At 56.1% G+C, this 24,478-nt stretch overlaps 1 protein-coding gene across 1 annotated transcript; it reads right to left on the bottom strand.

The window, feature by feature from the left end:
• Window positions 1-747: 747 nt before the first annotated feature.
• On the bottom strand, window positions 748-14,666 carry LOC135270144 (rho-related GTP-binding protein RhoD). Its single transcript, XM_064365443.1, has 5 exons — window positions 14,480-14,666; window positions 6,625-6,712; window positions 5,766-5,875; window positions 2,428-2,562; window positions 748-1,319 (listed from the first exon to the last, which is right to left on the bottom strand). The coding sequence occupies exons 1-5, from the start codon at window positions 14,609-14,611 to the stop codon at window positions 1,152-1,154; spliced, it is 633 nt and encodes a 210-aa protein (XP_064221513.1). The 5' UTR covers window positions 14,612-14,666; the 3' UTR covers window positions 748-1,151.
• Window positions 14,667-24,478: the final 9,812 nt, after the last annotated feature.

Here is a 24,478-nt window from a genome sequence, read left to right as displayed (position 1 = left end):
TCGAACTCCTGACCTCGGATGATTTGTCCGCCTCGGCCTTCCAAAGTGTTGGAATTACAGGCGTGAGCCACCACGCCTGACCACTTTTTTTTTCCTGCTTCATAGCCCAAGATGGAGTGCACTGGTGCAATTGTGGCTGGGACAGGTGTGACACCACACCTGGCTGAACCTTTTTTTTTGAGATGGAGTCTCGCTATGTCACCCAAGCTGGAGTGCAGTGGCACAATCTCAGCTCACTGTAACTTCCACCTCCTGAGTTAAGGCGATTCTCCTGTCTCAGCCTCCCGAGTAGCTGGGATTACAGGCACGCACCACCATGCCTGGCTAATTTTTGTATTTTTAGTAGAGATGGGTTTCACTGTGTTGGTCAAGCTGGTCTCGAACTCCTGACCTCATGATCCACCCACATTGTCCTCCCAAAGTGCTGGGATTACAGGGGAGAGCCACTGCAACTGGCCCTGACTGAAACTTCTGTGAGCACTGTGTGCTAGGCACCTACTAATCTCTTTGCATGTGTGGTCCTCATGACCCTCTTACTCATCCAAAAGCTCCATGGCTTAGTCTGTGATTCATTTCACAGGTGAGGAAGCTGAGGCCCAGAAGAACTTGCCCAAGGTCACGGAAGCAATAAAGCTTGGTTTGGATCCAAGGAGTCCCATCCCAGTGCCTAGATAGGGTGGGCTCTTACCCACCTTGGAAGGTGTGTGTAAAGCTGCTTTGAAATAAGAGGCATGACAAAATGACAAATGATGTCAGTTTCATTGTTACAGTTACCAGTATGACAGGTGGGAAGGGGCCAGGTGTGGGTTCTGGCAGGAGGGTCCTTAAGAACACTAGGTCCTGGCAGATGCAGCCCTGGGAGCAGCCACGAGGGGGCATCAGCCTGCACAGGCAGCTCCAGGATGTCGATCGGGAGCTGGTACCTGGGTCAGTGAGTGATTCCCGGGCACCACAGGGCGAGCCCTCCACAGGGTAGGTGGGCCCAGGAACCTCCTTTCTCAGGCCAGGACTCCCAAGGCCTGGCCTTGGTGGCACCCGTCTGTTGCGGTGCAGTTCGGCGGTCACAGCCTGGGGACCAGGTCCAGCTCAGCCAGCTCAGCAGCAGGTCAGTGCCCAGCCCCTTCCTGCGCCGCTGGGACGCCAGGCGCCGCTCAGGTCACCACGCAAAAGCCCTGGGTAATCTGCCGCCAGAAGTTGCGACTGCGGCTGCTGAGAGCCACCTTGGCCGCCTCCTGGAAGACGGCGTGGACATTGTCATGGAGCCGAGCCGAGCACTCAAGGTAGGCCACCGCGCCCACGGACCTCGCCATCTCCTGGCCCTACAGGGAGAGGTGGACAGGGCTGCCGTGAGGGCGGCACTGGGCGGTGCTCACGTCCTGGCTTCCTTCCCTGGACAAGAGTGGAAGGTGGGGTCTGCCGGGCACCCACAGCTCCCGTACCCTGGCTGCCCAAGCACCCTCAGGTACTTGTCCTGGCTGGAACGCAGTGGCATGATCTCAGCTCACTGCAAATCCGCCTCCCCAGTTCAAGTGATTCTCCTGCTTCAGCCTCCAGAGTAGCTGGGACTACAGGTGCCTGCCACCACACCTGGCTTATTTTTTGTATTTTGGGTAGAGATGGGGTCTCACTATTTTACCCAGGGTGGTCTGGAACTCTTGACCTCAAATGATCCTCCTGCCTCGGCCTCCCAAAGTACTGGGATTACAGGTGTGAGCCACCGTGCCTGGCCTTTTTAAAATTTATTTATTTTTTTTTCGAGACAGGGTCTTATTCTGTTGCCCAGTTGTCCAGGCTGGAATGCAGTGGTGCAAATCACGGCTCACTGTAACCTGGAACTTCTGGACTCGAGGGATCCTCCCGCCTCAGCCTCCCAAGTAGCTGGGACCAGGGGTGTGGCCACCATGCCCCACTATTTTTTTTACTTTTTTTGTAGAGATAGGGTCTCCCTATGTTGCCCAGGCTGGTCTCAAACTCCTGGACTCAAATAATTCTCCAGCCTCAGCCTCCCAAATTCACAGGCATGAGCCATCGTGCCTGGCCTTCATTGTGTTTCTTACCTCTGTTCTGTGCTGGGCCTCTTTGCCTCTCAGGGCACCAAGAAATGAACTTCCCATGGACCCAAGCGTGTAGCAGAGAGGGACCAACAGTCTGAATATGTGGGTGCCTGCCTAGGCCTCCTCTCTGGGCCTCAGGTTGGTGGAACTGACTCTGATATGCCTACTTCCTTGTTCTACCTTCTGCTGGCAGAGGCTCCCAGGGTATTCTAGGGACCATTTCCAAGTGCTGGAAGTTCCTGACCTGACAGCCTCTAAGACGACCCCTGCTCTGACCTACACCCTGAGTGTGCTGGATGCCTGGTGCCACTGAGAGGCATCCAGAGGTCCCCTCCCCGAGTCACCCACTCCCACCTCAGGCTGGGTTTCCTACCCTGTGGTAGGTCACAGGCTCCAGCCCGTTTCTTCGGAGCTTGTTCACCAGTGATTTGTCCTTGCGCAGGTCAGTCTTGCAGCCCACGACGATGATGGGCACGTTCTTGCAGAAATGATTCACTTCTGGGTACCACTGCAGGGGGGCGAGGGGGCGTGTGTGAGCCCTGGAGAGTTCTGGCCCTCTCAGTGGGCCACTCTCCCGCTCCCCAGCCTGCACTCTGATATTGGTAATCTGCACAGCCAGCATCTAGGGAGAAACTACTCAGTACCAGACTCTCATCTAAGAATTTACACACATGGACCCATTAATCCCCCAAGTCCCCGGCAGCAAGTTCATAACCAATCCCACTGTACAGATGTGGTAACTGAGGCACAGAGAGGCAATGTAACTCGGCCTTGGCTGGAAATGGCAGGATTTAAGCCTAGGGGTGGGGCTCCTGCCCTTCTAGAATCCTGCCTCTCTGCTGAGTAAGGGCCCTCACGGCCACCCCCTAAACTGGGCAAAATATATAAGAAAAGAAGTGATCCTTTGAGAATAAATCTGGCCAGGTGTGGTGGCTCATGCCTGCAATCCCAGCATTTTGGGAGGCCGGGGCGGGTGGATCACCTGAGGTCACGAGTTCGAGACCAGCCTGGCCAACGTGGTGAAACCCCTGACTCTACTAAAAATACAAAAAATTAGCTGGGTGTGGTGGTATGCACCTGTAATCCCAGGTACTTGGGAGGCTGAGGGAGGAGAATTGCTTGAACCCAGGAGGCAGAGGTTGCTGTGAGCCAAGATCGCGCCACTGCACTCCAGCCTGGGTGATAGGGAGAGATTCCATCTCAAAAAAAAAAAAAAATTAGCCAGGCGTGATGTCACGCGCCTGTAGTCTCAGCTACTTGGGGAGGCTGAGGGAGGAGAATTACTTGAACCTGGGAGGCAGAGGTTGCTGTGAGCTGAGATGGAGCCACTGCACTCCAGGTTGGGTGACAGAGACTCTGTCTCAAAATGAATAAATAAGTAAATAAATCTGCTCATAAAATGTTTGCAGCAGCTGTCTGCCTCAACTGCTTGCCTGGTGGAGGGAAGGCTGCTCTGCGAAATGTGAGGCCACCATTCCCCAGTTATTTCAGCCTGGACTGCAGGTGGGGGGCCGGGAATCCGGAGAGGGGGCTTTCTATCTCCAGGAGCACCGAGTCTGCCGGCTCAGGTCTCAAACTTGCCCAATAAAAATTGGCATTGGCTGGGCTTGGTGGCTCAAGCCTGTAATCCCAGCCCTTTGGGATGCTGAGATGGGCAGATACTTGAGGCCAGGAGTTTGAGACCAGCCTGGCCAACATGGTGAAACCTTGTCTCTACTAAAAATACAAAAATTAGCCAGGCATGGTGGCAGGAGTCTGTAATCCCAGCTACTCAGGAGGCTGAGGCAGGAGAATAGCCTGAACCCAGGAGGCGTGGCCGAGATTGCACCACTGCATTCCAGCCTGGGCGACAGAGTGAGACTTCGTCTCAAAAAAAAAAAAAAAAAAAGGCGTCAAACTACCTCATTCCTGGAACCACATGGGGCCTTCGTGGGGTCGCTGGCAGATCCCACACCCCACCCATCCACCAAAGTGTTAGTGAAAAAGGTCTCCTTGGTGCCTCCTACTTAACCCAGTAGTGAATCTGCTTTTTTTGAGACGGAGCCTCACTCTGTCACCCAGGCTGGAGTGCAGTGGTGTGATCTCGGCTCACTGCAGCCTCCGCCTCCCGGGTCCAAGCGATTCTCCTGCCTCAGCCTCCTGAGTAGCTGGGGCTACAGGTGCCTGCCACCACGCCTGGCTCAGTTTTGTATTTTTAGTAGTGACGGGGTTTTGCCATGTTGGTCAGGCTGGTCTGAAACTCCTGACTTCAAATGATCCACCCACCTCGGACTCCCAATGTGCTGGGATTACAAGGCATGAGCCACTGCACCCAGCCACCAGCACTGAATCCTCAGCCCTGCTCCTACCGGATCCCTCAACAGCCTTGACTCTGGGCATCACTCCCTCCTGCCTGACCAAGCCTGCACTTCACCCCAGGACCCCACTCTCCTGGTTCTCCTAGGTCTTATGGGGCCTTGTCCTCCTCCTCCTCTCCCTGGGGCTCAGGCTGTAGACTTTGCTCTCCTCTAGCTGCTCTCCCTCCCTGAGTGGCCTCCCCCAGGCTTTACTGCACCTGTAACTTCTAAACGTGCAGTTGCATTTAGGCAGCCCAACAGGCCTGCCTGCTCGGACGAATTGCAGACGCATGCCTTGCACTGCCTGCTGGACACCTCCACTAGGATGTCCAGCAGACCTGCCTTCTCCCCATCCCACTCCCCGTCCCCAGCTTGCTCCTCATTCTAGGCAAGGGCGACTCCACCTTCCAGCTGCTCTGGTAAAAATTCCTCCCTCCTATCCACCTCCAATCCATCAGCAAACCCTGATCATCAGCAAACTTCGCCTTCTAGATTGATTCAGAATCAACCCCTTCCTTGCCACCCCCACGGCTAGCACCCTGGTCCCAGGCACCACCGTCTCTCCTGGTCCCCAGTGCCCAGAACAGCACCTGGCGGACGGATGTGCTCAATCATTCGTTCTGAATGAATGGGTGGAGCAGGCTGCCTGGGTTCAAATCCAGTGTTACCACTTTAATAGATGTATATCTGTGGTGAGTGAATGGATCCAGGAATAATAATACTCCATAAGGTTGGCCGGGGTGGGTAAATGAGTAAATACATTCAAGTTCCCAGGGCAGTGCCTGGCACGTGGTCAGTCCTTAAAATTGTCGCCATCGGTGTTGTTGTTGTTGCAAATACTATCACAGATTGTACCCGGCAGAACCTCGGAGGCCCTGGCAGCAGTGGGTGAGGGGCTGTGCCATGGCTAAAGATAGCTAGAGCAGAGAGGAACTCAAAGGGCCACATCCCTGATGCCCGTGGGCAGCCTCTGAGAACCAGCAGCCACGAAGAGCTGCTGGACTCTGACTTGACGTTTCTCGTGCCTCGGGCAGGCGCAGGCTGTGGAGATGCAGGAGCCTCTGGGCCACCAGCAACCTCAGGCAGACTCGAAGTGGGAAGAGCCACAGCGTTTGGCGTCTGCAGCCTATCGTAGGCAAGGAGCACTGTACTGGGAGTCAGAAGGGCAGATGCTGCCACCAAATCCCTGTGCCAGGGACCCTGGGCAAGCCACTGCCCCACTCTGGGCCTCAGTTTCCCCATATATACGTCAGAGGCTCTGGACTCAATGTCATCTCGGGCCTGCCAACCTCTGACAGTCAGCTGGGTCAAGGGTGGGTGGCAGAGCCGAGTGGCCTAGCTAGGGGGCTATGCCTCCCTGCATCCCAGTACCTACCCGGGCAGAGACGTTGTCAAAGCTGTTCGGGCTGGTGACATCGAAGCAGAGCAGCAGGACGCTGGCGTCAGGGTAGAACAGGGGCCGCAGGCGGTCGTAGTCATCTTGCCCTGGGCAGAGTGGGGGTGGTCACTGCCTTCAGGGCTCCTGGCCCCTATCAGCACCGCCCCAATGTCAGGAAGTCACCCCATCAGATGGGGAGCTTCTGGGGACAGGGCCTAGTTTTGTGCCTCAGAGTCTGGCACAAATTTGGCTCTGAGGTGGCTACTCTATGTGAGTGCCTGCTTGGGGCAGTGCTCACCGCTGCCTGCGGAATGTCTGGAAGGGATGCCGGGCAAGGCAGAGGTCAGGCCTGGCGCCACCTGGAGGAACTGGGGACAACTGCTCAGAAGCCAGCTTTGCCCTGAGCTTAGGAGTGAGACATGAGGGGTAGGTCGGAACCTGGCAAAGACATCTTAGCCTGTCCAACTAAGAGGGCTGCTGGGATGCCCTGAGTTTAGCTTAGAGCTCACCCTTGAATAGGCAAGGTCAGGAGGCTGGAGGGCAGAGGCCACACGGACAGGCAGATCTTACAGAAGCTAAAAGCAGGGAGGAGTGCTCAGAAGGCCAAGAGCAGTCCTAAAAGCGAAGCCCTGGATTCATGCTTGCCTCCAGACGTAGCGGGCAGCCCTGGGGTGCTGGGGGGACAGGTGGACATGGCTGCAGAGGCAAGGAGGGCTCAGGTTCCTGGGCCGACTCCTGGCCCACACCTGTCCCTTGGAGACTGGCTGGCCTCCCTGGTTCAGAAGAAGGCAGAGCGGAGTCTGTCCCAGGCATCTGGGGGACATCTGGGGCCCTGCCACCACCCCTGCACACCCACCTGCTGTGTCCCAGATGTGGAGGTGCACAGGCTTGCCTTTCACTTGCAGGTTGATCAGGTGTCGCTCAAACACCGTGGGGGTGTAGCTCTGAGGAGAAGCAGGGCAGGGCAGGGCAGCCTGTGAGGACGCTTCTGAGAGGCGCGGACCCTGGACTGCTCACGGCGCCGCCCCCTCCGTGGGTCAGTGCAGTGCAGTTGTTTCTGAGAAGCCTCTTCCTTGGCCTGCCTGGGTGGCGGGCTAGAGGCTGTCTGTTTTTGCAAGGCCTTGAACCTCCCCAGCTTTGTTATCAGTTGTGAAATGGGATTTTTTTTTTTTTTTTTAAGATGGGGTTTCACCATGATGGCCAGGCTGGTCTTGAACTCCTGACCTCAGGTGATCCACCTACCTCGGCCTCCCAAAGTGCTAGGATTACAGGCATGAGCCACAGCGCCCGGCTGTGAAATGGGAATATTAAAAGTCCCTACCGGCCGGGCGTGGTGGCTCATGCTTGTAATCCAAGCACTTTGGAGGCCAAGGCGGGCGGATCACCTGGGGTCAGGAGTTCAAGACCAGCCTGACCAACATGGTGAAACCCCGTCTTTAAAAAAATAATAATAATAAATTAAAAAATAAAAAAGGCCGGGCTTGGTGGCTCACGCCTATAATTCTAGCACTTTGGGAGGCCGAGGCAGGTGGATCATGAGGTCAAGAGATTGAGACCATCCTGGTCAACAAGGTGAAACTCGTCTCTACTAAAAATACAAAAATTAGCTGGGCATGGTGGCGTGTGCCTGTAGTCCCAGCTACTCAGGAGGCTGAGGCAGGAGAATTGCTTGAACCCAGGAGGCGGAGGTTGCGGTGAGCCGAGATCGCGCCATTGCACTCCAGACTGGGTAACAAGAGTGAAACTCCATCTCAAAAAAAAAAAAAAAAAAGTCCCTACAGGCCGGGCACCGTGGCTCACCCCTGTAATTCCAGCACTTTAGGAGGTCGAGGTGGGCAGATCACTTGAGGCCAGGAGTTCAAGACCAGCCTGGCCAATGTGATGAAACCCCATCTCTACTGAAAATACAAAAATTAGCCAGGCATGGTGGTGCCTGTCTGTAATTCCAGCTATTCAAGAGGCTGAGGCACGAGAATCGCTTGGGACCAAGAGGTGGCAGTGAGCCAAGATTGTGCCACTGCACTCCATCCTAGGTGACAGAGCGAGACTCTGTCTCAAAAAAAAAAGAAAAAAAGGCTGGGTGTTGTGGCTCACACCTGTAATCTCAGCACTTTGGGATGCTGAGGTGAGCAGATCACCTGAGGTCAGGAGTTTGAGACCAGCCTGGCCAACATGGTGAAGCCCCGTCTCTACTAAAAATAGAAAAATTAACCAGGCGCGGTGGCATGCACCTGTAGTCCCAGCTACTCAGGAGGCTGAAGCAGGAGAATCAATTGAACCCAGGAGGCAGAGGTTGCAGTGAGCCGAGATCGAACCATTGCACTCCAGCCTGGGTGACAGAGCAAGACTCCGTCTCAAAAATAAAAGTCCCTACCACAGTGCCACCTGCTATAAGGATTCAGTGAGGTATTCCATGCGGAGCACTTAGCTCAGGGCCTGGCATAAAATCAGCACATCTACATTCCAGCTACGTTATTTTTATCATTGCCCTCTGGAGAAGGGCAGGGTTTTTTCCTTTTTTTTAGAGAAGGGTCTCCCTGTGTTTCTGAGGCTGGAGTGCAGCAGCTATTCAAAGGCACCATCATAGCTCAATGCAGCCCCAAACAATCCTCCTGCCTCTGCCTCCCGAGAGCTGGGACCACGGGCACATATCGTTGGGACTTCCATTTCTGTTGTCCCCTCTTCCTAGAACGACATTAACCTCCATGTTGATTCATTCCTTGTTTCGTTCGTTCATCTATTTGCTCAGCAGCATTAGCACCTTCTCTAGGTCCAGTTCTAGACACTCGGAAGCAGGCAACGAAAGACTCAATCCCTGCGCTGGGGAACTCGCAGCTTTTTGGGGTTCTTCGCTGGGGAACTCGCAGCTTTTTGGGGTTCTTCTCTTGCCTCTCAACCTCTCACAATCCAAACAAGACACCCCCCCTTTTTTTTAAGATGGGATCTTGCTCTGTCGCTGAGGCTGGAGTGCAGTGGTGCGATCTTGGCTCACTGGAACCTCCACCTCCTGGTTCAAGCGATTCTCCTGCCTCAGCCTCCCAAGTAGCTGGACTACAGGAGTGTGACACCATGCCCAGCTAATTTTTTGTATTTTTAGTAGAGACAGGGTTTCGCCATGTTAACCAGGATTGTCTTGATCTCTTAATCTTGTGATCCACTGGATTTGGCCTCCCAAAGTGCTAAGATTACAGGCGTCAGCCACGACGCCCAGCCTGTTTTTGTTTTTATGTTTTTTCTCTTTTTGCTTTTTCATACATATTATTTTTATGTATCTTTTTCTTCTTTGTAGAGACAGAGTTTTGCCATGTTGCCAGGCTGGTCTCAAACTCCTGAACTCAAGCAATTCACCCACCCTGGCCTCCCAAAGTAATTTTTCGTAGAGATGGGATCTTGTCATGTTGCCCAGACTGGTCTTAAACTCCTGGACTCACGAGATCCACCTGCCTTGGCCTCCCAAAGTGCTAGATTACAGGTGTGAGCCACCACGCCCAGCCCAGTGCCCCACGTTTGGGCTTTCTTCTTTGTTCTGCCTGGGCTTGGGAGGAGGTCACTCAGGACAGAGGCCCCTCACTCCAGCCCTGCCCAGCCTAAGCTGACTGCCTTGCCATGAAGGTGAGAGGAATGGGCAACAGGCCAGGTTTCGTACATAGATGAAAATGCAGGAATGAAGAGGAAGCTTTTGCAAGATGGGTCTGCACAACAGGTAAAGACATTTGCAAAACTCTGCCATAACCTGTGCCCTTTGCTTCAAGGGGCATGCTGGGCTGCCTGCTTTTGGGTCCCTAGGCCTCGACTGACTGCTCAGGGCCGGTTGGTGGGGCCACAGTCTGGGGGGCCCCTATCCTCTTCCCTTCGCATGCTGGGTGGGGCCCCCACCTGCCTATGACTCAGGAGAATTTTGTGCCTGCCTGCCTGCCCGCTGGCCCTCTGAGTCAGGCTCTGGCCAGCTGGGAGGGGCAGCACCTGAGCAGTGGGTCAGCACCATCCTCCAGGGAAGCTGCAGGGAGTGAGGTGGGGAGAAAGGCAGGTCCCAGAGTGGGCAGCTGAGGAAGACGGAGACGTCAGGATGGCCTTGAGGTAAGGGCTGGCCCCACCCCAGACTCTAGACATGCTGTCACTCCCTCTACCAAGAGGAACCAACAGGAACAGACAAGGGCCTCACCCACCTCGCCATCCTCCCTTGCCTGCTCAGGGCGCCCTCCTTCAGGCCCTTTGCCTTGTGGTGGGCAGTGTGACCTGATAGCTAGGAGCGCTAGCTTTTGGGTTTAGATGTGCCTGGCTTAAGACTTGGCCCTGGCACTTACCAGCTATGTGACCTTAGGACGGTCCCCTCACTGGTTAAAGGGGAAGAGTGTCACCCCATGATGTGGGAGGGAGGATGGACTGACAGGTGAGGCCCCAACATAAACACCCACCAACGGGAACGCTGGTGGCCAGGAGCCGTGTCCACACCAGCCCCCATCCATCCTTCCAGAAATATTACCTTCTCCAGTGATACGGTTTGGCCGTGCGTCCCTACCCAAATCTCATCTCAAATTGTAATCCCCACGTATGGAGGGAGGGATGCGGTGGGAGGTGATTGTATCATGGGTGGTTTCCCCCATGCTATTCTTGTGATAGTGAGGGTTTTTTTTTTTTTTGACGAGTCAGGCTGGAGTGCAGTAAGAGCGATCTTACTCACTGCACCCCTGCCTCTAAGGTTCAAGCGATTCTCCTGCCTTAGCCTCCCAAGTAGCTGGGATTATAGGTGTGCCACCACACCTGGCTAATTTTTGTATTTTTAGTAGAGATGGGGTTTTACAATGTTGGCCAGGTTGGTCTCAAACTCCTGACCTCAAGTGATCTGCCAGCCTCGGCCTCCCAAAGTGCAGGGATTACAGGTGTGAGCCACCATGCCTGGCCAATAGTGGTAATCTTCTTACGAGATCTGATGGTTTAAAAATGTGGCACTTCCCTCTTTTCTCGTTCCCTCTCCTGCCACCCCGCGTAAGACGTGCCTTGCTTCCGCTTCACCTTCCACCATGATTGTAAGCTTCTGAGGCCTCCCCACCCATGCAGAACTATGAGTCAATTAAATCTCTTTTCTTCATAAATTACCGAGTCTCAGGTAGCTCTTTATAGCAGTGTGAAAATGGACTAATACCCCCAGACCCTCACCAGCTTCTGATCTTTGTCCTAGAGCAGGGGCCTGTCATTATGAAGGGCACTGGTGCGCTTGCATCTGAGCTCCCAGCTTGACCACCCACTCACTCAACTTCTTAATCTGAGCTGCAGGGCAGCCTGCTGGGAATCTCTTGGGGCGCATGTTTCAGTGTTTTGCAAATGCCCATGGCAATGACCTCGTCACCACCATTCTCTAAGGATCTTCTGTGTGTGGCTGTGTACTGGCTGGCACCATCTCTGATCCTTGCAAGCTTGGAACATCAGTACCACCTCCACTTTCTGATGATGCCAGAGAGAGGAAATTACTTGCTCAAGGTGACACACTGGACAGCTGGCTAGTGACAGAGCCAGGTCTTTGTGGTTCCAGAGACCAGGCTCTGTCCCCAGCCACCTGCATTTCCTGAGATTACCAACTCCAGTTCCTGGAGACAGAAAGGGGCTGGGTTTCCCCTCTGGCTTGTAACTGTCACAGCCCTTTCCCCCACTCTAGACATCATCCTAGAGACTCTGTCTGTACCTTTTGTCGTGTTGTTCTTTGACCCCCAGGCAGCGTCACCCTCTGTCCATGGGACCAATGGCGCCTAATCTTATCTGTTAAGCCGTCCTCAGCTGAAAAAGAAGGGCTGGGCCTGTGCTGGACCAGGACAAAGATGACTCAGGCTTGGGTCTGCCCTCCAGGAGCTCACAGACAGAAAATAGATCATTACCAAGATAGGGGACCCCGCTCAAGAGGGGGTGTCAGGGTATCCCTGGTTAGGACACACATGGGAGTCCAAGTACAAACCAGGAAGGACTCAGGGGGTTCTAGCCAGCAGGGCCCGGTGCTCCCCACCACCTCCTATCCACATGCTGGTGTGGGGGCTGCCAGGCTTTGAGCCTGTGGGAATGGTTGCAGCCCCAAATGCCAGCCAGGACTGGGCAGAGGCTGACACCCAAACCTGGGGTTCTCCTCGCCCCAGGAGCTCTCTCCGTCTTGCCCTCCCCTGCTGCTCTGAATCCGGGGTTGGGCCACAGCTAGGTGAGGGTCACTGACGTCCCTCAAAATCCTCAGGCTGCTCTTGGCCCTTTGCTGTGTGCAGGAAGTCTGGGAGATGGACTCCAGACTCCTAGCTGCTGGCCCTTTGTGCTTCGAGGGCTATCTGAAGGAGGAGTTTGGTGCCAGGAACAGGGACAGGAGGAGGCTGGGTCCAGCAGGCAGAGCATGGGGGGCTGTGGAGAATGCCCTGATCGGGAGTGGGAAGACCTGGGCTCCAGATCAGTGCTGCCACCGCTGGGCCATGTGCGTCAGGCAAGCCTCTGGGCTCTGGACTCAGTTTTCCCATCTGCAAAATGGAGCCTTTCCAGCTCTAAGACATTGTGGGTTATCTCTTTCTTTCTCTCTCTTTTTATTTCTCTCTTTCTTTCTTGCTTGCTTGTGTGCCTTTCTTTCTTCTTTCCAATGCCACAACCTCAGCCTCTGCTTCCTGAGTTCAAGCGATTCTCCTGCCTCAGCCTCCCAAGTAGCTGAGATTACAGGTGTGTGCCACTGTGTCTGGCTAATTTTTTTTGTACTTTTGGTAAAGACAGGGTTTCACCATGTTGGCCAGGCTGGTCTTGAACTCCTGACCTCAGGTGATCTGCCCGCCTTGGCCTCCCAGAGAGCTGGGATTACAGGCATGAGCCACCGCACCTGGCCCCTTGTGCATTCTTTAAAATGGCTCTCCTGTTCCTGGGAATCCAGGGCCCTCGGACAAGAGAAGAGCCTGGACAAGTCCAGCCCATCCCCCTGGTGACAAGCATGGCCTCCCCACATTTCTGGCCAGCTCCAGAATGTCCCTCAAAGCATTCACATCTTACCAACTGCAAGATGCCCATTTCCACATCATAACTGCTCTGAAATCGGGATGATCTCACCATCAAGGACATCTCAGAGCTGATGGTGAGGCACCAGCCTTCCAGCCCCCACCCATCAGGTGCCTTCCCCTGGGAGTAGGCCGCCTGTCCCTCTGTGGTGCTCTTCCCTGGGTGCCATCATTGTCGAGTTCCCATGGGCAGCATCTAGGGGCTCAGAAACATGTTCTCCCAAACTTAAAAAAATGTGTGACTTGCTGAAGAAGGTGACATCAGCTCCACAGGCTACTAAAAAGTGGCTCAATGCCGCTGCAGCAGAAAGCACATGGCAGGGCCCAACACAGCCCCGGGGCTTACAGCCAAGGGTGAGAGACAGGCAGGACATCAGCATGATAAGAACTACAGTGTGATAAGAACCAGATAGGCCCGACCTGCTCTGCCTATGCTCAGGTGCCCCAGCACCTGTACAACTCCAGGGGCTTAGAGGATGCTGGGAAGAAAAGGAGGAAACGGTGGCTCACACTTGTAATCCTAGCACTTTGGGAGGCTGAGGCAGGCAGATCGCTGAGGCCAGGAGTTTGAGACCAGACTGGCCAATATGGCAAAACCCCGTCTCTATTAAAAATATAAAAATAAGCCAGGCATGGTGGCAGGTGCCTGTAATCCCAGCTACTCAGGAGGCTGAGGCAGGAGAATCACTTGAACCTGGGAGGCAGAGGTTGCGGTGAGCTGAGATTGCACCATTGCACTCCAGCCTGGGTGACAGAGTGAGACTCTGTCTCAAAAAAAAAAAAAAAAAAAAAGGAGGAAGAAGAGATGCTGGGAGCAACCCCGTGGACTCCCAGGACAACAGGGCTGAGAGGCGGCAGAGCAAGGACTGCCTGGTGCCCATGGAGTCTGCCTGAGCAGTCAGTGAGCATGTCAGGAAGGATTAACAGTGGGCATGCCCACAGCGCCAAGGACGTGCCAGGTACCGCACGGGAGCTGCCTATCAGCCTCCCCAGGCTCATCTCACCACCACCCTACAGTCCCTCTACCCCATGGGGCTATTGTGAGGAAACTGAGGCTCAGAGAAGCTAAGCAGGTTACAAAAGGGGCACGGGGCTCCTAAGAGGAGAGCTGAGGCTACAGCTGGCGAGCTCCGCCCTCCACGACAGAGCCATGGCACGTGCATTCCAGCGGCAAGAGCTGGAGGGGAGACAATGTTTCCCAAGAGGGACATGTGCCAACTCTCCATGAGTCCTTTCTGTGCACAGGCTGGGGCTGAGTGTTTGACGTCTGTTAACTCACAGTCACGGTGACCCTGTGGATGGGCACTGTCACTCACCTGGATGTGGTTACGGACATAGGCACAGCGGGGTTGGGGGACTTGCCCAGGGATACAGGGCTGCAAAGCCGTAATTTGAACCTAGGCAGTCGGCTCCCGAGCCCTCAGTCCCTCTTGGCGGAATTGTGCGGCCAGGTGCTGTCTTAGGGTCTTGTGTGCACCCAGGTTGCCTCATTCAGTCCTTGTGCCACCCCTCCCAGGTAGGTGCCATCCTCCTGCTTTACAGATAACATCACTGAAGAATTCATTCCCAATGGCATGGAGAGAAGAACTCTGCCCTGGACTCCAGGCCCCGCTGGGACAGGCGCACAACCTGGGCCGCTCTGGCACGGACAGTGCACACCCGGGCGCGCGAAAGGAACCGGGCGAGGCGGGGGCGCGGGGCACTCACCTCGGGGAAGGCCCCATCGGCGAAGACCGTCAGCAGCGACGTCTTCCCGCAGCCGCCGTCCCCCACCAGGACCACCTTGACGGAACACACGCCTTGGGGGGACTCCTCGCCCGCGGCCTGGGCCGCCGTCATCCCGGGCCGGGCAAGGAGCGGGCGGGCAGGCGGCTGCGGCGCAGGGACCGGGACTGCGCGGGGCAGGCCCGGCGGGGCAGGAATGTGGAAGGGGCGGGGCGGCGGGAGGAAGTGCGAGCTGGGCGCCCCGAGAGTCAGGTGAGAGGCTCGGGCTGCTGGGCTGGGGCCCTTCCCCTCCAGGCCCGCTAGGCCCCTGAAGAAACGCTGCCCGAGCACCTACTGTGTGCGGGCGGCGCTGGGGCCACGGGAGGTCGGAAGGGAGAGGACAAACAGCAAGCCGTGACAGTGGGAGGGGGTGTCCAGTGCTGGGTCCCAGATCCCGGGCAGGAGCCAGTGACCTTTACCAAATGAATGAATGAATGAATGAATTGTGCATTTCTCCAGGGCCCTGAGGACAGAGAACAACACAGGTGCTTCCTGCCAGGTGGGAAGAGGATGACCTACTTATGGGTCAGTCACCGGCCCTACCAGGCCTGGCTGGCCCTCCCTCCACCGGCACGAGGAAGCTTTGCCGCAGTTGGGCAGCCCCCTGGCTCACACTGGCTGGTCACGATCTAGGAAAGCGATGGAACCTTCCCTCTATAAAGTATGAATGTTTCTTATTATCACACCGTGAGATGTCCCCCTGGTGCCCAAGGGCCTGGGGACCCTGAACTGTTCAAGACCAAGTCCAGGCCCTGCCTTGAGAAGCCCACAGCCTAGAACCGTAGACAGGCAGGCCATCAGTGTGATCAGAACTACAGCGAGGGCAGGGACAGGCAGCAGGACGGGAGTAGGGGAAAGGAGCTCCTCGCCCAGGTTGAAGGAGGCAGGAAACCCTTCTGAAAAGAGCCTCAGAGTATTGAGGAAAAAGTGAGACAGTCAGGTGGGGGAGGGAAAAGGTGTTCCACAGGAGATTGCCACAGGTGCGAGGCCGTGGAGGCCGGAGCGGAATGCTGCCCCGCCGCCCCAGCAGAGGGTGAGGCTCGCCTGGGGAGCTGGTGCTTGCACAGAAGAGCACTTTGGATGCCAGGAATAAATCCAGCGTTGAACTGGAAACCCATTGTCACCTGATCTCTCCACCTCTCCTAATGACCGGAGTTGAAATCTTTTAAAAATGGGCACAAGGGTCTTCCCAGATCTTGGACTGTTTCTACTGAAGCTTAAAAGAACAGGGAGCAGTTGTTGTTAGGTCCCGCCTATTTATTCATTTATTTTTATTTTTTATTTATTTATTTTTTGAGACGAAGTCTCGCTCTTGTCTCCTAGGCTGAAGTGCAATGGTACGATCTCGGTTCACTGCAATCTCCACCTCCCGGGTTCAAGCAATTCTCCTGCCTCCTCAACCTCCTGAGTAGCTGGGATTACAGGCCCCAGCCACCATGCCCAGCGATTTCTTTTTAAGAGACAGGCTCTCACTATGTTGCCCGGGCTGGAGTGCAGTGGCTATTTACAGGCGCGATCCCACTACTGATCAGTACGGGAGTTTTGACCTGCTCTGTTTCCAACCTGGGCCGGTTCATCCCTCCTTAAGCAACCTGGTGGTCCCTGCTCCCGGGAGGTCATCACATTGATGCCGAACTTAGTGTGGACACCCAGTCGGCATAGCGCACTACAGCCCAGAACTCCTGGCTCAAGCGATCCTCCAGCCTCAGCCCCCTGAGTAGCTGGGACTACAGACACGTGCCATTGCACCTGGCTAATTTTTGTATTTTTAGCAGAGACGGGGTTTCACCATGTTGGCCAGGCTGGTCTTGAACTCCTGAACTCAGGTGATCCACCCACCTCAGCCTCCCAAAGTGCTGGGATTACAGGCGTGAACCACTTCGCCCAGCTGTCCCCTAATTTATGCTGGTCATGATATCATCCCTCATGGGGTTCAAAGTCAGGCAGGTGAAAAAGCACCTTCAGCCTCCTTTGAACTCACTGTGTTCTAAAGAGGCAGCTGGGGCAGGAGTCACTCACTATGTGGAGAGGCAGAGCCCAGCTCCCTGACTCCTCTGCCTGGCTCCCGCTCCGGGCTGTGGTCCACAGGCTGGATGGAGCCTCCCCAGGACAGCTCTGCCTTCCAGGTGCCCCTTCCTCCCTGAAACTGCCATAGGGCTGGGCAGTGACTTGGCACCGGGCTGGGCAGGTAGCTCCTGAGCAGGGCTCCCCACCCCAAGGAGTGGTGGGAGGGGCCCCACCCTCTTGGATCAGCTGTCAGCATCTTCCTCCGCACTGCTGCTGTCATCAGGCCTTGGGTGGCAAGGCTGGAAGGCAGGTGGGGCCAGACTGGGGGTGGAGGGAGGCAGAGGCGTTTGGCCTTGGTTGCTATAGGGATAATCACTGTAATGACACACTTGACGTCTGTCAGCCTGTACAGTTTCACTGAGCATTTCCTAATAATAATAGCACCCATTAATGGATTGCAAGCCATGTGTAGCCACTGTTCCCTAGGAGGTAGGGACTCTTAGCTCCCTTTCACAGATGAGGGGCCTGAGGCCCAGAGAGGCTAAGTTGTGGTGTAAGATCCACAGCTAGTAAGAGGCTGAACTAGAATTTGGGTCCAGGCCTGACCCCAAAGCCAGGGTGTCTCCGTTCTCAGACAGCCTGCACACCTCAGCTGCACAATTTTCCTTCAGGTCTCAGACCACAAGGTAGACCAAGCAGATGATCTGCTTCCCCTCATTTTAAAGATTTGGGAACTGAGCCTCAGACAGAGGCAGAGGCATGTCTTAGGCCAGCAGGACACAGCCAAGATTCTATCTGATGTCAAGCCCCAGCCTCACCCCCGCCTTATGCTTACGCTCCTGCGAGAGGGAGATTAGTCACCAGGCCACAGAAATCGGCTCTGGTCGGCAGGGAATCTCCCCGAATCTCAGACATTGCTGAACCTGGGACCGCACTGTTTTCCTGGAATTTATTTTTAGAGTGGTGGCGCAGGTCACACAGTCCGCCTGGCCAGGGTACTGTTTACTGTTTTACTGTTTACTGAGGCTTTGCTGGACTTGCAGCCTGTGGGTGACTCAGGCCCCTCTCTCAGGCTGGCACCCAGCTGTGGCTCAGGACGGTATGTCCAGTAGATCACCTGGCTGGACAAAGCAAAGGGACAGAAGGAAAAGAACAGGCCGGGCGCAGTGGCTCACGCCTGTAATCCAAGCACTTTGGAGGCCAAGGAGGGCGGATCACCTGAGGGTCGGGAGTTCAGGACCAGCCTGACCAACATGGTGAAACCCCGTCTTCGGAAAAAAAAAAGGAAAAGAACAGAGTGAGGAAGAGAGGAAGGAAAGAAGGAAGGAAGGACGGACGGAAGAGGGGCAGGCTTACAAGAACAAACTGAAGAAATGAATAAAGGAACAAATGCTTGCATGGATGAACGAATGTCACGTGACATGAATGGAGAGTCTGTGGACAGGTGACCACTCTCCAGCCTCCGCCTACTCCAAGGCCCCCTGGCCTCACCCCCTGCCCGTTTTCTCACCCCCCACCCCCATGCTAAGGCCTAACCCTGCGCCATCCTGATCTCGTCTCCGCTGCCCTCATGTGGTGGCTCAGCTCCCTGCACGGTCATCACCTGGGGCTGCCTCCCTGCTCAGGGCTCCTGGCTTGAGGGTATGGAGTGCTTGTGGATGGCTGAATAAAGGGAAAAATGTATGCAGAGGGTGGGTAGAACCTCAGAGAGACAGCCTTTCCCCTTGGGAGGGCTTGGCAGGGTGCACGGGCCCTGGTGTGTAGCTCCCGAAGCATCCCCTGTCCTCCAAGCTTTCTCCTCCCCTCCCCTCCCCTCCTCTCTCCTCCCCTACCCCCTCTCCTCTCCTCTTTCTTCCTTGATGGAGGCTCGCTCTGTCCCCAGGCTGGAGTGCAATGGCGCGATCTCAGCAATCTCAGCTTACTGCAACCTCTGCCTACCCTGCCTCAAGTGAGTTCAAGTGATTTCCCTGCCTCAGCGTCCCAAGTAGCTGGGATTACAGGCACATGCCACCATGCCTGGCTAACTTTTTGTATTTTAGTAGAGATGGGGTTTCACCATGTTGGTCAGGATGGTCTCAAACTCCTGGCCTAGTGATCCACCTGCCTTGGCCTCCCAAAGTACTGGGATTGCAGGCGTGAGCCACCAAGCCTGGCCTTGCCTCCTTTTTTTTTTCTCTTTTTCTCAGATAGAGTCTTGCCCAGGCTGGAGTACAGTGATGCAATCTCAACTCACTGCAACCTCCGCCTCCTGAGTTCAAGTGATTCTCCTACCTCAGCCTCCCAAGTAGCTGGGATTACAGGCGCCCACCACGATGCCCAGCTAACTTTTGCATTTTTAGTAGAGACAGGGTTTCACCATGTTGGCCGGGCTGGTCTTGAACTCCTGACCTTAGGTGATCTGCCCACCTCGGCCTCCCAAAGTGCTGGGATTACAGGGCCCAGGCAGCCTCAATTTTTCTTTAAGCAGTCCCCCAATGTCGCACGCTTGAACAGTTTTTTTTTTTTAGTTTTTAAGACAGAGTTTACCTCATTCTCGCAGGCTGGAGTGCTGTGGTAGGATCACAGCTCATTGCAGCCTTGAACCTTGGGGTTCAAGTAGCTGGGAGGCTGAGGTGGGGCTACAGAAATGGGGTCACACCACTTTGCCAGGCTGCCCTTGAACTCCTGGCCTGAAGGAAACTTCCCACCTCCCCAGCATCCGGACACACTTTTTCTATTTTTGACCCACATAAACACTATGCTGGGTCGGAGTTTGTTACCTAACCTTCTCCAGCCAGCAGCACACAGGACGCAGCGGGAGGTGGAGGTTACCGGGCTCCACTCTGCAGAGAAGACAACCCAGCTACTAGACGACACACCTCCGCGTGAAGTCGACAACGGTCCGCGCGCCTCTGTGACGTCGAAGCTCCGGGCAAGGGAGGGGGTGTGTCCGAGCTCCCCCGTGAGGGAGGGGGTGTGTCCGAGCTCCCCTCGAGGGAGGGGGGTGTGTCCGAGCTCCCTGTGAGGGAGGGGGGTGTGTCCGAGCTCCCTGTGAGGGAAGGGGGTTTGTCCAAGCTCCCGGCGAGGGAGGGGGTGTGTCCGAGCTCCCGGCGAGGGAGGGGGTGTGTCCGAGCTCCCGGCGAGGGAGGGAGTGTCTCCGAGCTCCCCAAGAGGGAGGGGGTGTGTCCGAGCTCCCCGGCAAGGGAGGGGCTGTGTCCGAGCTCCCCTGCGAGGGAAGGGGGTGTGTCTGAGCTCCCCGCGAGGGAGGGGGGCTGTGTCCGAGCTCCCCGCAAGGGAGGGGGGGTGTGTCCGAGCTCCCCACGAGGGGGGGGTGTGTCTGAGCTCCCAGCAAAGGAGGGGGTGTGTCCGAGCTCCCCGAGAGGGAAGGGGGTTTGTCCAAGCTCCCAGCGAGGGAGGGGGTGTGTCCGAGCTCCCGGCAAAGGAGGGGTTGTGTCCGAGCTCCCCCGCGGGGGAAGCGGTGTGTCCGAGCTCCCCCACGAGGGAAGGGGGTGTGTCCGAACTCCCGGCAAAGGAAGGGGTGTGTCCGAGCTCCCGGCAAGGGAGGGGGTGTGTCCGAGCTCCCCCGCGGGGGAGGGGTTGTGTCCGAGCTCCCCCACGAGGAAAGGGGGTGTGTCCGAGCTCCCCGCGAGGGAGGGGGGGTGTGTCCGAGCTCCCGGCGAGGGAGGGGGTGTGTCCGAGCTCCCCCACGAGGGAAGGGGGTGTGTCCGAACTCCCGGCAAAGGAGGGTGTGTGTCCGAGCTCCCAACTGAGGGGGTGTATCCGAGCTCCCCCACGAGGGAAGGGGGTGTGTCCGAGCTCCCCCACGAGGGAAGGGGGTGTGTCCGAGCTCCCCGCGAGGGAAGGGGCTTTGTCCGAGCTCCCGGCGAGGGAGGGAGTGTCTCCGAGCTCCCCGAGAGGGAGGGGGTTTGTCCGAGCTCCCCGGCAAGGGAGGGGCTGTGTCGGAGCTCCCTCGCGAGGGAAGGGGGTGTGTCCGAGTGCCCCGCGACGGAGGGGGTGTGTCCGAGCTCCCAGAGAGGGAGGGGGTGTGTCCGAGCTCCCGGCAAAGGAGGGGGTGTGTCCGAGCTCCCGGCAAGGGAGGGGGTGTGTCCGAGCTCCCCCACGAGGGACGGGGGTGTGTCCGAGCTCCCCGCGAGGGAGGGGGGGGTGTGTCCGAGCTCCCCCACGAGGGAAGGGGGTGTGTCCGAACTCCCGGCAAAGGAGGGGTTGTGTCCGAGCTCCCGGCAAGGGAGGGGGTGTGTCCGAGCTCCCCCGCGGGGGAGGGGGTGTGTCCGAGCTCCCCCACGAGGGAAGGGGGTGTGTCCGAGCTCCCCGCGAGGGAGGGGGGGTGTGTCCGAGCTCCCCGCGAGGGAAGGGGGTTTGTCCGAGCTCCCGGTGAGGGAGGGGGTGTGTCCGAGCTCCTGGAGAGGGAGGGAGTGTCTCCGAGCTCCCCGAGAGGGAGGGGGTGTGTCTGAGCTCCCCGGCAAGGGAGGGGCTGTGTCCGAGCTCCCCCGCGAGGGAAGGGGTTGTGTCCGAGCTCCCCGCGAGGGAGGGGGGTGTGTCTGAGCTCCCCGCGAGGGAGGGGGGCTATATCTGAGCTCCCCACAAGGGAGGGGGGTGTGTCCGAGCTCCCCACGAGGGTGGGGTGTGTCTGAGCTCCCGGCAAAGGAGGGGGTGTGTCCGAGCTCCCCTCGAGGGAGAGGGGTGTGTCCGAGCTCCCGTCGAGGGAGGGGGGGTGTGTCCGAGCTCCCCGCGAGGGAGGGGGGGTGTGTCTGAGCTCCCCGCGAGGGAGGGGGGCTGTGTCTGAGCTCCCCGCGAGGGAGGGGGGGGTGTGTCCGAGCTCCCCACGAGGGGGGGTGTGTCTGAGCTCCCGGCAAAGGAGGGGGTGTGTCCGAGCTCCCCGAGAGGGAAGGGGGTTTGTCCGAGCTCCCAGCGAGGGAGGGGTTGTGACTGAGCTCCCGGCAAAGGAGGGGGTGTGTCCGAGGTCCCGGCAAGGGAGGGGGTGTGTCCGAGCTCCCCCACGAGGGAAGGGGGTGTGTCCGAGCTCCCCGCGAGGGAGGGGGGGTGTGTCCGAGCTCCCCCACGAGCGAAGGGGGTGTGTCCGAACTCCCCGCGAGGGAGGGGTTGCATCTGAGGGGATGCGTCCTCATCTCTACCAAAAAAAAAAAAAAAAGAACTACACAACAAAATTAGGCATGGTTGTGCATGCCTGTAGTCCCAGCTACTTGGGAGGCTGAGGTGGGAGGATTACTTGCGCCTGGAAGTTGAGGCTGCAATGAGCCAAGATGATGCCACTGCACTTCAGCCTGGGTGACAGGGGGAGATCCCCATATCTTTTTAAAAAAATGGCCTGGCACACACCTGTAATCCCAGCACTTTGGGAGGCCAAGATGGGTGGATCACTTGAGGTCAGGAGTTCAAGACCAACCTGGCCAACATGGTGAAACCCCATCTCTACTAAAAATACCACAAAAAATTAGCTGGGCTTGGTGGCAGACACTTGTAATCCTAGCCTCTCAGGAGAGGCAGGAGAATTGCTTGAACCCGGGAGGCGGAGGGTGCAGTGAGAGGAGATCCTGCCATTACACTCCAGGCTGGGCAACAGAGTGAGACTGTGTCTCAAAAATAAAAATAAAAATAGGCAGGGTGTGGTGGCTCACCCTTGTAATCCCAGCACTTTAGGAGGCTGAGGTGGGTGGATCACAAGGTCAGGAGATCGAGACCATCCTGGCTAACATGGTGAAACCCCATCTCTACTCAAAATGCAAAAATTAGCCAGGTGTGGTGGCATGTGCCTGTAGTCTCAGCTACTTGGGAGGCTTAGGCAGGAGAATACCCTGAACCCAGGAGGTGAAGGTTGCAGTGAGCTGAGATTGCACCACTGCACTCCAGCTTGGGTGACAGAGCGAGACTCCGTCTCAAAAAAAATAAAAAAATAAAAATAAAAAAGGGAACCAGTTGTATACTCAGGTGTGTACTGCATGTTACTATTTTGGTTAGGTTAAAACTTACAGCTGTGGCATGTGTCTGTCGACATGTGGTAAAAATCTAAAGATGTGTTGGGGATGGGAGTGTAGGTGCAGATAGAATTATTTGCAATATTTTCTTTCTTATAAAAAGAGCATTCTGGAGCAAACATGGGAAAATGCAAACATTTACTTATTTGTAGTCTTCAGGGACATTTATTTTTTGGTTTGATCTTTTCGTTTTTATTTTTTTTGAAGCAGGGTCTCACTCTGTCACCCAGCCTCGAATGCAGTGGTGTAACCTCGGCTCACTCCAACCTCCACCTCCTGGGCTCAAGTGATCCTCCCACCTCAGCCTCCCAAGTAGCTGGGACCACAGGCACACACGACCACACCCGGCTAATTTTTCTATTTTCGTAGAGACGGGGTCTCACCATGTTGGCCAGGCTAGTCTCAAACTCCTGGGCTCAAGTGCTCCTCCCACCTCGGCCTCTCAATGTGCTGGGATTACAGGCATGAGTCACCACACCTGGCCTTCACAATTAAAAATTAAATAAACTTGTGTAAATGAACTTCCCATTTCAGGTGATATAGTGATATATTAGATTTTCAGAAGTAGAATTTATGGGGATGAGGTCCTGAGATTTTTGTTTTTATGAGGCAACGTCTCACTCTTGCCCGGGCTGGAGTGCAGTGGTGTGATCATAGCTCACTGCAGCCTCCAGCTCCTGGGTTCAAGTGATCCTCCTGTCTCAGCTTCCCAAGTAGCTGGGACTACAGGCACGCTACCACACCTGGCTAATTTGTAATATATTTTGTAGAGGCAGGGTCTTGCTATTTTACCCAGGCTGGTCCCAAATTCCTGGCCCCAAGCAATTCTCCTGCCTTGGCCTCCCAAAGTGCTTGGATGAGGTGTGAGCCACCGTGCCCAGCCCCAAGATCCTGAGACTTAAGGCTTCATTGGGTCTTTCCAGGTCATGATGGCCCAGGCCCCAGGAGACAGTCTGAGGCCAAGTGCTCCTGACATGGAGGACTTCGGCCTGGTGAAGCCACCTCACCCACCAGCCCATGTTGCTGTGAAGAGGAAGCAAGTCCTTTGGGAGAGCCAAGAGGAATCCCAGGACCTCACACCAACTGTGCCCTGGCAGGAGATCTTGGGGCAGCCTCCCGCCCTGGGAACCACCCAGGTAAGGTGCACGGCTGTGACACAATCTGTCTCTGAGGGCTCTGCTGCACAGCCCAGGGAGCCCGAGACATGTCCTAACCCCTAGGGAGGCTGCTTTTGAGAAAGTTGCTGCAGGCATTTGTGTCTCACCACTTGCACGTTGGCTGTGCACACCAGCATGTATTTTACACGTAGGCACATCCCTGTTCAGATTTTTCGCCTTTCAGGCGCTCAGCAGCCCTGTGTGGCTAGTGCTGCTCTAGAACTGGGCCTGGCACGTGGCAGGTATATAAAACGTTTGCTGTTGCTGTCCTGGTCAAGGCTGGTCCCTCATGGGCCTCCACTGCCTGACCTGGGAAGGTACACCTAGGCCTTTTTGCCACTGAAGAGAAAGGCAGGGGCTGGCAAGTCCCAGGCCAGGGCGTGCTGAGGAGTCTTGACCTCAGAGCCAAAAGGACCTGAATTCGAATCCCAGCTGTCTACCCAGGGCCCCTTGTGTATAAAATGGGCTAGTCCTCTGAAATCCCAAAACCAGGAATAATTAAATGGGTAGCTCTGGCTGGGCACCATAGCTCACACCTGTAATCCCAGAACTTTGTGAGGCCGAGGTGGGCGGATCACTTGAGGTCAGGAGTTCAAGACCAGCCTGGCCAATATGGAGAAACCCCATCACTACTAAAAATACAAAAATTAGCCAGGATTGTAGGTGCACACCTGTAATCCCAGCTGAGGTAGGGGAATCGCTGGAACCAGGGAGGTGGAGGTTACAGTGAGCTGAGATCACACCACTGCACTTAGCCTGGGGTGGCAAAGCAAGACTCTGTCTCA

Source organism: Aotus nancymaae, unplaced genomic scaffold, assembly GCF_030222135.1.
Source record: "Aotus nancymaae isolate 86718 unplaced genomic scaffold, 86718_ANA_hifiasm-v0.15.2.pri h1tg000059l, whole genome shotgun sequence".
NCBI classification, from domain to species: domain Eukaryota; kingdom Metazoa; phylum Chordata; class Mammalia; order Primates; family Aotidae; genus Aotus; species Aotus nancymaae.
Note: the sequence above shows the minus strand (reverse complement) of the source record. Positions and strands in the feature narration are given on the sequence as shown.

Excerpts from the sequence above, each read along its gene's own strand:
- LOC135270144 (XM_064365443.1), bottom strand. The coding sequence starts at position 14,611 with ATGACGGCGGCCCAGGCCGCGGGCGAGGAGTCCCCCCAAGGCGTGTGT. Across the intron at positions 5,876-6,624 it reads CCACATCTGGGACACAGCAG|GGCAAGATGACTACGACCGC; the intron begins GTGGGTGTGCAG and ends CACTCTGCCCAG. Across the intron at positions 2,563-5,765 it reads TTGACAACGTCTCTGCCCGG|TGGTACCCAGAAGTGAATCA; the intron begins GTAGGTACTGGG and ends GCCCCCCTGCAG.